Below are 12,686 nucleotides of genomic sequence, written 5' to 3' on the forward strand. Positions count from 1 at the left end.
AAGTATACCAAAGCTCAAGGCAATCGAACTATGCATTTGCATTTTATAATGCTTCTTGTAAAGTGTGTGAAAAGTATAGTCTAACCCCCTCCCCCCCCCCCCCCAAGTCCCCTAAATGAAGAACGACAAGTCCCCTAAATGAAGAAGGAAATGAAGAAATTAAGCCGGACTTTAAAGGCTTAGACCAACAATTGTAAATTCCTTGTTTCCCGTCCTAGTCAGACAAAAAAAATACCATGCGGGCGGGCAGCTTATATTTATTATATTGTTAAAATCTATTATTTTATATCCTTCCCATTAACTCCAAATTGCTTTTTTTTCTCTCAGATTCAGGAGAACTAGATTCAAGGTTAGTTGTGATTTGAAAGATTTTACTAAAATTCAAACCTCTAGAAAGTTAGATTTGAAGTGTTGCAGTGTTTCCTGAGCAGCCAGAAAGGCATTTTCATATAGAGCTGCTGGGTTTGCCATGCTTGTAGTGACACTTGCTAGCTAGTACTGTACTTACTAACCTGACTCTGTACCATCAACTTCAACAGTACGAATTTTCCGAATGTTTCACACATTAACAGATTGAGAATGGGACTCGTGCATCTCAATGTCCTACTTGAAGAGATTCACTGCTAGTATTAGGCCAGATTCCATGCACAAAATAACATCAGAAACTCACATCAGAGTCCACCTATCCACTAACCTAGTCTTCATCCCAATGACACAACCACACAACTGAACCCCCTGCCAGTATTAATATTTAGGTCACGTGACTATCAAATGCAATAATAAATTTGCATGCAGCTCTAAAATTACCATGCAGCCAGGTGACAGGAAACAAGGAATCTACAATTATTGGCCTTATATTTCACAATTGCGGTACTCAAAGTTGGTATGTGGGGTGCTGAAGGTGGAGGGAATTTGCAGTATAAAAATGATTCCAATCCGAGAAGTGAGCATGGAGCTACATGTGCATGAAAATCGTGGGTTTTTTTCTTCCTGTAAATATACTGAAAATGTGGCATGTCAGCTTTCTTGGCCGCACAGCATACTACTGTGTGTCTTGATACAAGAGTCTTAGTTGCAAAATTATTGTGTTGCTTAAGTTTGCTTGAAGATAAAATACATTCTTTTAATTTTACAAATTTTGCATTGATGAGTGTGTTTATTATAACATTACATATACACCACCAAAATAGAAACTTGCTAGTGATCATAGCTAGGCACTTTTTAAATTAATGGAATCAGTTATGTAAAATAGAATAGCAAATGCTATAACCTCTTTGTGTGGTACCCTTATTAGTATACTGCACCAAGCATCTACAATCATTTGGGGCTTTTATCGCACAAAATGAACAATTCTTGAAGCGTTTGCCAAATCTATATACTTGATATCCAGAAAACTACCATAGAGTCTGGTTGTTAAGCGAACGTATATATTAAACGCATATTACCTGTTAAGCGCATACCTATTTCTTGTACTTAATGATGGTTGATAAATGCATGTGGACGAACACGAAACTCCAACATAAGATGGAGGAGCTATACAAGAGAAGAAATGCTAGAGGTTTGCTAATAGTGTATATTGCAAAATTTCATGAAATAGAAAGCCAAAATACATGCCTTTACTATACTGACCAAGCGAAGCAGTCTTCTCCACACAAAGGATTGAGTACATTAAAACTGGACTCAAAATATTGGCATATATGTAATGACTGTAATTCACACCTCCCTAAGAGAGAGTGAATACATAAATAATCACGATGAGGTTTAATTATTAGGCGCATGTGTTTAACAACTATATGTTGATCACAATATTTTTTTCAGGAACTTATTTAGGCATATGTACCTAACAACCAGACTCTACAATACTTTATTTGTAGTTTATTATGACTTTTAGTTTATTGGTCACTATCTTTATTGTTGACCTTGTGAATGAAATTAACATAATTATTAAGGTATGTCAGTGAAATTATTGCTACCTTTATCACTTTTAAAGACCCAAGTTCCCCAGTTTCTGTTATGCTGCAGCCTTTAACAAATGAAGTTGTTTAAAGGTGTTGAAATGGTCACTTCCCTAATGATATATTTATCAAATTGCTAGTGATATGGTGTGTTATTTAATTATAGTTCGTCTTGTTAATGGTCCAACTAGCTATGAAGGTAGAGTGGAGGTGTATCACAATGGTGAATGGGGTACAGTGTGTGATGATGGATGGGACTTGAATGATGCACAAGTTGTATGCAGTGAACTGGGTCTTGGTATAGCAGTTAATGCTACACACTCTGCATACTATGGACAGGGTAGTGGTCCTATCTGGCTTGATGATCTACGTTGTGCTGGTAATGAACAAACAATTGGAGACTGTACACACTTTGGATGGGGAAATCATTACTGTGATCATAGTGAAGATGCTGGTGTGAAATGTGCTGGAGGTATGTGTTTATTTTGCATTATCTTTATTACACATTATTGATGTTGAATTTATCCCTGTGTTTACATTATACAGTACATCTAAAATGTTGACTTTGCTGTTTAGCTACACTGTATGCATAACTTATATGAAATGATCTGATCATTCTTGTTTTGTGATTAGTTACTTTTTGTCCACCTAATAATTTGTGTAACTGCTATATAGTCATGAAATTTTGTACTGACCTAATATTTTGTGAAATACATAATGTTTAATGGTAGAGATAAGGCTTGAATTACTGTGCTATCATAAAATATTGACTGGGAATCCAGAGTGATATTCTCAAATAGATTTTTTAAATGGTGAAAATGGCTTTGTAGAAGCGTTTTGTTTTGCTTTGAGGTGCATTTGAACTTTATCCTATGCGACCAGCCTGATTGAAAATAAAAGAAAACAAAGGTGCAGAGGGCACAGATTTGTCAGAACTCCCAAAAGGCCATGCCACTGATGAGGTTGTTATTGTGGCATAAAATGGTGGCCATACACTGCTTCATTTGGCCTCCAGCATTGTGACTGTGGTCAGGCTGGCAGATAAATATTTGAGTTTTGGTTTTTTTTTTAATTCTGTATCTGGCCTGCTGTAAGTGTTTTCTTGTTTTTAATCAGTGCTGTATTTGATGTTAGATCTACTATTATTCCCTAAAGGTGATTTTTGTCTCGTAAGATGTCTCTAGAATGATTTTAAAGGAAGCATTTTAGGTTGTGCACATCAGTTCTGGGGTGATCCCTACTTATGATCACAACTTTGAAATGAAATTACTGTTAACTTCAAATATTTGGAAACAAAGTTGTTCCTTCAAACAAGACCTTTAATTTGAAACCATGTTTTAATGATGTAAAGTAATACCTTGAGTAGATAAAGCCAGACAAGAATGATGAATTTTCAATATAAAATTGGTCCTAAAAGTCACCAAAAGTCAAATATGTGATGGCACCATATCCAAAACTGAATGACATTGGAAACACAGTCTATGTGCCAAGTTTGATGCATTTTTCACAAAGTGCACAAAGTGGTATGCTAAAAGCCATAATGGTACATTTTATCACTACTTCACTGTAAGCTATAACATATTAGCAAGAGTCTTATTATGGACTCTTGATATTGGCTACTGTATGTGACTGAAGTTAAGCTAATGTCCTTTAGTTAGTGTTTCTTATTGTCATGAAAGTAAATAAAATTCTTAGACTCATATGTTACATTGTGATTACTGTTCAGTAAGCTACACATCTGTTTTTTTTTTCTTTTGTCACCACTCATATCATACAGTATGATAGTAACTGTATAGTAGGGACCACAAAGGAGTAAGCGTGGTCCACGAAATAATATCACCCAAAAACCAGCCTCAATTTTCCCTTATGATGATGAGGCAGTATTGGTGAGGTAAAACTAAGCCCAAACAAGCTTTCAGATCAACCCGAAATGCTTTCAACAAGTTGCTACGGAATTTTAAAATTTTTTATCCGACAGAATGTTCTACTACCTGACTAAGTAAGTAAGTAACTGACTGACTGATGCTTTCAGACAAACGTAACTCGATAACGGCTAATGCTATGGGCTTGATTTTTTCACTGTTCGACGTCACTTCTGCCCGACAGGTGCCTTTTGGCATACCGCAGTACGTACAATGCATTCTTCATGAATTTACCAGTGTCCTCCTTTGTGTCCCATTCATCTTTGCTGACAGGGAAATGTGTCGATTTGGTGCGAGCACGTAATGGTTTCCCTTCGAAACGGAAATCGTCCGTATTTTTCACAGTGGCTATTTATATTGCAGAGGTGCTTTTCAAACAGTTCTTGATTCGTATTGCTGTGTAACGGGTTGAACATAGCCGACAGCGAAGCGTAATGGATACTTCACCTTTCAGACGATAATTAATAAAATTGGGGAGCAGCACTATTTCTTTTGGTATGCGTAGATTTTAGAAGTGTTTCCAGGAAAGTTCTTGATTCGAAATGCTGTGTAACAGGTTGAACATAGCTGACAACGAAGCGTAATGGATACTTCACTTTTCAGATGATAATTGATATAGCACAGGCGCATGCGTGGTGCCATTTCAGATATGGTATGCGTGGGTTTACCAGTCATAATAAAATTATTTACAAAAAAAATTAACAAACAAGTACACAAAAATTTATGGAATTTTCAACTAGAGTGGGGACCATAGCACATCGATAAAAAGTACTGAAACAAGTTGGAGTGGACCATGAAAGTAAAACAATAAGAAGTGTTATATCCCTACTGTGCATTTCCGTTATGGTATCTTGAGCACAGTAGGGATATAACGCTTCCTTTTGTTTTACTGTCATGGACTACTCCAACTTGTTTCAGTACTTTTTATTGATGTGCTATGATCCCTACTCTAGTTGAAAATTCTAATTTTTTTCGTGTACTTGTCTGGAATAAATTTTAATTTTCTCACATTTCATGTATATTACTACTATGTTAACGCTCCCATACATTACTGTATGAACAGTACCTTTTCTAGAAATGCTGTTCTAGAAAATCAATTTAATGTGTAGCTACAATACTACTGTTAGATGAAGTCTAAACCAAGTTAAAGGAGGGGGATAATTTACATGCTTGTCCAGCTAGCAAACATTGGAGAGTATATAAAGGCTATGCACTGTGTATGTAGGACACCTGCACCATAGCACCAGTGGTACTAGGTATTAAGTGGAAAGCATTATGAACACATGCGCAGAAAAAAACTGTGTGTACTAGTTGAGTTAACTGTGTAGCCAGTGGAATAAGACTCAGTCCCCTTCCAAAACCCACCTTCTAGGAATAGGAGAATACATTGGAAAGATGTATGTATAAACCAATTACACTGTTATAAGAATGATAGTAAAATAAACAAACTTTATAAATAGGAAAAAACTTATGGTGTGGGATTATGGGATTAATTCTATAAGGGGAGGAAATACACAGACATTGAAGGGAGTCTTCTTTGCTAGATTTGAGTGCATTCCAAGAATCAAGACACACGGTAGTGTGTCGTGTGGCCCAAGAAGCCGGCGTGCTACCCGTGAGTATATTAACAGGAAGAAAGAAAACGCACTTTTCACACCTATGTAGCTCTGTGATCCCTTATCCGATTGGAACCAAATTTGCTAGAGAGGTGCCGGCCAGCAAGGGGAGTCTACACACCAAATTTGAAGAAACTCGCTCCAGCCATTTCCAAGATACGAGCGAACAAAATTTCATTTAAATTTCTTCGTTTTTTTCTTCTTCATTTCGCACACTTCGCAAAATCCGCCATAAAACACGAATGCGTGCTCGGATCGGGCTGAAATTTAGCACACTTAAAGGACTCATTAAGGCGGATCTCTGTACCAACTTTGGTAAGAATCCGATGAACATTTACGGAGTTATGACCAATTATTTGCGTAAAATAAGGTCGAAAGTCTGTCACGCCTACAGGGTAAACTCCTTTGAGGAATCAGTTGAAAATTGCTATGTAGATGGAGCAACCATCGTAGGAGTGCCTTTTTGTGGTTTGAAAGAAATCGGGATAAAGACCACGGAGATATGACACAAAACCCGACCTGTGTCAAAATTACGCGATCGATTTTTATGAATAAAAAAGCTATTAGTTTTCATGTCTATCAGGAAAACTGCTTAGAGCAATGAGCTGAAAATCAGTATGTAGCTGAAATAATCATCATAGAAAGTCCTTGCAGTAGTACAGAAGAATCGGATTACAAACCACCGAGTTATGATTCGAAAGGCAACTACGTGTAACAAATACGAGATCGAGATACTCTAATAGAACAGTCACCCTAATAAAGCATTCAGCTGCATTTATAATTTATTCAATTATATTACATTGCAAGTTATTCTGTAGGGAATTCAGTTACAAACAAGTCACCCTGTAGTCAGATCAGCCAGAAGAAGGTACCTAATAGAGAGTTCAGCTACAAAGAAATCATCATGTAGAGAGTTCAGCTCAAACAAATTGCCCTGTAGAGAGATCAGCTAGAAGAAGTTACCTTGTAGAGAGTTCAGTTACAAAGAAACAATCATGCAAAGAGTTCAGCTGCAAACAAATCACCCAGTAGAAAGTTCCGCTATGAACTGTAGAGAGTTCAGTTAGAAACAAGTCATCTTGTGAAGTCACCTGGTAGAGAGTTCAGCTACAAATAAACCACCATGTAAGAGAGTTCAGCTGCAAACAAATCACCTGTAGAGAGTTCAGCTAGGAACAAGTCACCCTGTACAGAGTTCAGCTACAAATAAACCACCCTGTAGAGAATTCAGCTACAAACAAATCACCCTGTAGAAAGATCAGCTAGAAGAAGTTACCTTGTAGAGAGTTCAGCTACAAACAAATCACCCTGTAGAGAGTTCAGCTACAAACAAGTCACCCTGTAGAGAGATTAGCTAGAAAAAAGTCACCCTGTAGAGAGTTCAGCTAGAAGAAGTTACATTGTAGATAGTTCAGCTACAAAGAAACTACCATGTAGAGAGTTCAGCTGCAAACAAATCGCCCTGTAGAAAATTCAACTACAAACAAACCACCCTGTAGAGAGTTCAGCTACAAACAAGTCATCCGGTATAGAGATCAGCTAGAAGGATAACCTTGTAGAGAGGTCAGCTACTACAAAGAAATCATCCTGCTTCATATTTTCTTCTTCCTGTAGTAAAGAAACAATGATAGGTTAAAAAAAGCCCTAAAGCCGGCCATAGGCTGGCTTTGGGGTATACAAATACAAAAAGAAGTGAAATCTAATCCAAAACAGCCAAGCTGTTAAAAAAGTGCGGCCCTCAGACAGGCTATGGTGAAAAAAGATGTGAAATCCAAGGTGGCGGCCAAGAAATGGCTGTGATGGTAGGTTAATGGTAAAAATTTTAATACTGACAATTCAGGTGAATTTTGTGCCAATACCAAGCGGCACCAAATTCAGCTGAATTGTCGTTATTAAAATATTTACATAAAACACGAATGCGTACTCGGATAGTGCTGAAATTTGGCACACTTGAAGGGCTCATTAAGGCGGATCTCAGTACCAACTTTGGTAGGAATCCGATGAACATTCACGGAGTTATGATCGATTATGTGCGTAAAATAAGGTCGAAGGTCTGTCACGCCTACAGGGTAAACGCCTTGGAGGAATGAGTTGAAAATTTATATGTAGATGGAGTAACCATCGTAGGAGTGCCTTTTTGTGGTTTGAAAGGAATTGAAATAAAGAACATGGAGATATGACACAAAACCCAACCTGTGTCACAATTACACAATCGATTTTTATAAAAAACTATTAGTTTTCACGCCTACCAGGCAAACCGCTTAGAGCAATGAGCTGAAAATCGGTGTGTAGCTGGAATAATCATCATAGAAAGTCCTTGCAGTAGTACAGAAGAATGGGATAACAAACCACTGAGTCAGGATTCGAAAGCCAACTACGTGTTGCAAATGCGAGATCGAGATACTCTAATAGAACAGTCAACCTAATAGAGCATTCGGCTACGTTTATAACTTACTCCATCAAAGAATTATATTATATTGCAAGTTATTCTGTAGGGAATTCAGCTACAACCAGTTAATCTGATAGACAATTCAGCTACAGGCAAGTCACCCTGTAGAGAGTTAACCTAGAAACAAATCACCCTGTGGAGAGATCAGCTAGAAGAAGCCACATTGTAGATAGTTCAGTTACAAAGAAACTATGCACCATGTAGAGAGTTCAGCTTCAAACAAATCACCCTGTAGAGAGATCAGCTAGAAGAAGTCACCTTGTAGAGAGTTCAGCTACACAGAAACCATCATGTAGAGAGTTCAGCTGAAAAAATCATCCTGGAGAGAGTTCAGCTACGAAAAGATCACCCTGTAGAGAGTTCAGCTAGAAAAATTCACCCTATAGATAGTTCAGCTGCAAATAAATCACCCTGTAGAGAATTCAGCTACAAACCGCCCTGTAGAAAGATCAGCTAGAAGAAGTTACCTTGTAGAGAGTTCAGTTACAAATAAACTATCATGTAGAGAGTTCAGCTGCAAAGGAGTCACCCTGTAGAATGTTTAAATCACCCTGCAGAGAGTTCGGCTGCAAACAGTTCACCCTGTAGAGAGATCAGCTAGAAAAAGTTACCTTGTAGAGCGTTCAGCTACAAAGAAACCATCATGTAGAGAGGTCAGCTGCAAACAAATCACTCTGTAGAGAGATCATCTACAAAAAGATCACACTGTAGAGAGTTCAGCTAGAAGAAGTTACCTTGTAGAGAGTTCAGCTACAAAGAAACCATCATGTAGAGAGTTCAGCTGCAAACAAATCACTCTGTACAGAGATCATCTACAAAAAGATCACACTGTAGAGAGTTCAGCTAGAAGAAGTTACCTTGTAGAGAGTTCAGTTACAAATAAACCACCATGTAGAGAGTTCAGCTGCAAAGAATTCACCCTGTAGAGCGTTTAAATCACCCTGCAGAGCGTTCGGCTGCAAACAGTTCACCCTGTAGAGAGATCAGCTAGAAAAAGTTACCTTGTAGAGAGTTCAGCTACAAACAAATCACCCTGTAGAGAAATCAGCTACAAACAAATTGCTCTGTAGAAAGATCAGCTAGAAGAAGTCACCTTGTAGAGAGTTCAGCTACAAAGAAACCACCATGTAGAGAGTTCAGCTGCAAACAAATCATCCTGTAGAGAAATCAGCTACAAACAAATTGCTCTGTAGAAAGATCAGCTAGAAGAAGTTACCTTGTGGAGAGTTCAGCTACAAAGAAACTATCATGTAGAGAGATCAGCTACAAACAATTCACCCTGTAGAGAGTTCAGCAAGAAGAAGTCACCTTGTAGAGAGTTTAGTTTCAAAGAAACTATGCACCATGTAGAGAGTTCAGCTGCAAACAGTTCACACTGTAGAGAGATCAGCTAGAAGAAGTCACCTTGTAGAGAGTTCAGCTGCAAACAAATCATCCTGTAGAGAAATCAGCTCCAAGCAAATTGCTCTGTAGAAAGATCAGCTAGAAGAAGTTACCTTGTTGAGAGTTCAGCTACAAAGAAACTATCATGTAGAGAGATCAGCTACAAACAATTCACCCTGTAGAGAGTTCAGCAAGAAGAAGTCACCTTGTAGAGAGTTCAGCTACAAAGAATCCATCATGTAGAGAGTTCAGCTGCAAACAAATCACACTGTGGAGAGTTTCAGCTACGAAAAGATCACTCTGTAGAGAGTTCAGCTAGAAGAAGTCACCTTGTAGAGAGCTCAGCTACAAGAAATCACCATGTAGAGAGTTCAGCTGCAACCAAATTACATTGTGGAGAATTCAGCTACAAGCAAATCGCCCTGTAGAAAGATCAGCTAGAAGAAGTTACCTTTTAGAGAATTCAGATACAAAGAAACCATCATGTAGAGAGTTCAGCTACAAACAAGTCATTCTGTATAGAGATCAGCTAGAAGAAGTTACCTTGTAGAGAGTTCAGCTACAAACAATTCACCCTGTACAGAGATCAGTTTGAAGAAGTTCTTTGTAGAGAGTTCAGCTACAAACAAATCACCCTGTAGAAAGATGAGCTAGAAGAAGTCACCTTGTAGAGAGTTCAGTTACAAAGAAACCACCATGTAGAGAGTTCAGCTACAAACAAATCACCTGTAGAGAGTTCAGCTACAAACAAATCACCCTGTTTAGAGAGATCAGCTAGAAGAAGTTACCTTGTAGAGAGTTCAACTACAAACAATTCACCCTGTACAGAGATCAGATAGAAGAAATTACCTTGTGGAGAGTTCAACTACAAAGAAATCATCATGTAGAGAGTTCAACTGCAAACAAATCACCTGTAGAGAGTTCAGCTACAAACAAATCACCCTGTACAGAGATCAGCTAAAGAAGTTACCTTGTAGAGAATTCAGCTGCAAAGAAACCATCATGTAGAGAGTTCAACTATAACAAATCACCTTGTAGAAAGATCAGCTAGAAGAAGTCACCTTGTAGAGAGTTCAGTTACAAAGAAACCACCATGTAGAGAGTTCAGCTACAAACTAGTGACCCTGTAGAGACATCAGCTAGAAGAAGTTACTTTGTAGAGATTTCAGCTACAAAGAAACCATCATGTAGAGAGTTCAGCTACAAAGAAACCATCATGTAGAGAGTTCAACTACAAACAAGTGACCCTGTAGAGACATCAGCGAGAAGAAGTTACCTTGTAGAGAGTTCAGCTGCAAAGAAAACCATCATGTAGAGAGTTCAGCTACAAACTAGTGACCCTGTAGAGACATCAGCTAGAAGAAGTTACTTTGTAGAGAGTTCAGCTACAAAGAAACCATCATGTAGAGAGTTCAGCTACAAAGAAACCATCATGTAGAGAGTTCAACTACAAACAAGTGACCCTGTAGAGACATCAGCGAGAAGAAGTTACCTTGTAGAGAGTTCAGCTGCAAAGAAAACCATCATGTAGAGAGTTCAGCTGACCCTGTAGAGACATCAACTAGAAGAAGTTACTTTGTAGAGAGTTCAGCTACAAAGAAACCATAATGTAGAGAGTTCAACTACAAACAAGTGACACTGTAGAGATATCAGCTAGAAGAAGTCACTTTGTAGAGTGTTCAGTTATAAAGAAACCACCATGGAGATTTCTGTAATAATTATGTATTTTATATATATATATATATATATATATATATAATTTGTACATTTACTGATAAAATATTTAAAGTACATCTGCTTCGTCTTTTCTTCTTCCTGTGGTAAAGAAAAAAAGATAGTTTTAAAAAGTTCTAAAGCTGGCCATAGGCTGGCTTTGGGGTATACAAATACAAAAAGAAGTGAAATCTAATCAAAAACAGCTAAGCTGTAGAAAAAGGTGCGGCCCCAAAAAGGCAATGGTGAAAAAGATGTAAAATCCAAGGTGGCGGCCAAGAAATGGCTGTGATGGTAGGTTAATGGTAAAAATTTTAATGACGACAATTCAGGTGAATTTGATGCCGCTTGGTCAATTGGCACAAAATTCACCTGAATTGTCGTTATTAAAATTTTTACCATTAACCTACCATCACAGCCATTTCTTGGCCGCCACCTTGGATTTCACATCTTTTTTCACCATAGCCTTTTTGGGGCCGTACCTTTTTTTACAGCTTAGCTGTTTTTGATTAGATAGCTCTTCCATCCCAAGACTATGTTATATAGCATAGGGTGTGATAGTGCAGGGTTTCATTAGGATTGTTATGATGGCCTTAGAAATTCCTGTGGTTTTAAAGTCAGGAACCCCCAGGTATTTTGCTCTGAAGTCTCATGCAGTCAGAGCCACAATTTGTGGCTGAACCTGCACACCTACCAAAACAACCACCATCATCAGACAATGGTTGACAAATAAGCAATATCAGCTTGAGACAAATGGTTGATTGCAATTCTATTATTTACCAACCAATATTAACCCATGATGCACTGATGTCCATTGGTGACATCATGGAAATAATTATAGTGAACTAGTGGTACACCAGGTTAGGTCATCCAGGTAAAACGGGTCATATTTTGTCCAGGTCGTCTCGGTCTGATCTGCTTTACAGTTTATCTGGGCCGAACTTGGATTGGATCATAATTTTGTGAAATTAATAATGTTATATATTTAGTTTAATGATGTGGAGGTGTGTTAACATGTCATAGTCTAGTCATGCTGCAGCCCAGCTACTTTTGTGAGCCATGCCCACTTATTGGGATTAGTGTCTGGTGACCCAGTTTCAATGTTGTAATGAACATCTGCAACTATAGTGGTCTTACTGTAAATCTAACTGTTCTATGAGCTGTTTGTGTAGATGTTGACGTAAAATATACGTGGTTTAAAATGTTTCATGCTAGATAAGAAGACCTTACATCGGAACACGTAGGAAAGACTTTATGCTAAGCTTTGTCAGCACTTTCATTAGCATAAAATGCATTGTGAAGTTATTCATTAGGTGATATAAAAGGAATGGTTTTACTGCATCTATGCAATATTGCATGTATAACAGAATAGCTCATCTGATAGTTAATGATCTACATCTCCTGCTGAGTTTTGTCAATATCATTTTATTGTAGTGCTTGCTACAGTAACCATGTTTGCTAAGAAACGCTGGATAGTGGTTATGGCAACAATAGTGTCCGTGCAGCTATAGCTGTGTAGTCATCTAACTTGTTGCTAGCTAGTTCAGTATAGCCTATAAGTGCAGTATATCAAAGTGGTGACCATATCTTGGCTAATATTGCATCTTCATTCAACATCAGCCATTTTTTTGCCACACACTTTCAGCTG

The 12,686-nt window shown here is 37.9% G+C and overlaps 1 protein-coding gene across 1 annotated transcript in view; it reads left to right on the forward strand.

Moving 5' to 3' along the window:
* LOC136261180 (CD5 antigen-like) overlaps nucleotides 1–12,686 on the forward strand; it is a 91,631-nt gene that overhangs the window by 33,241 nt on the left and 45,704 nt on the right. Inside the window, exon 3 of the mRNA XM_066055153.1 lies at nucleotides 2,122–2,427. Within this exon, the coding sequence (XP_065911225.1) occupies nucleotides 2,122–2,427 (306 nt within the window). The remainder of the gene's footprint in view (nucleotides 1–2,121; nucleotides 2,428–12,686) is intronic.

Source organism: Dysidea avara, chromosome 7 (assembly GCF_963678975.1).
Source record: "Dysidea avara chromosome 7, odDysAvar1.4, whole genome shotgun sequence".
Lineage (NCBI taxonomy): Eukaryota > Metazoa > Porifera > Demospongiae > Dictyoceratida > Dysideidae > Dysidea > Dysidea avara.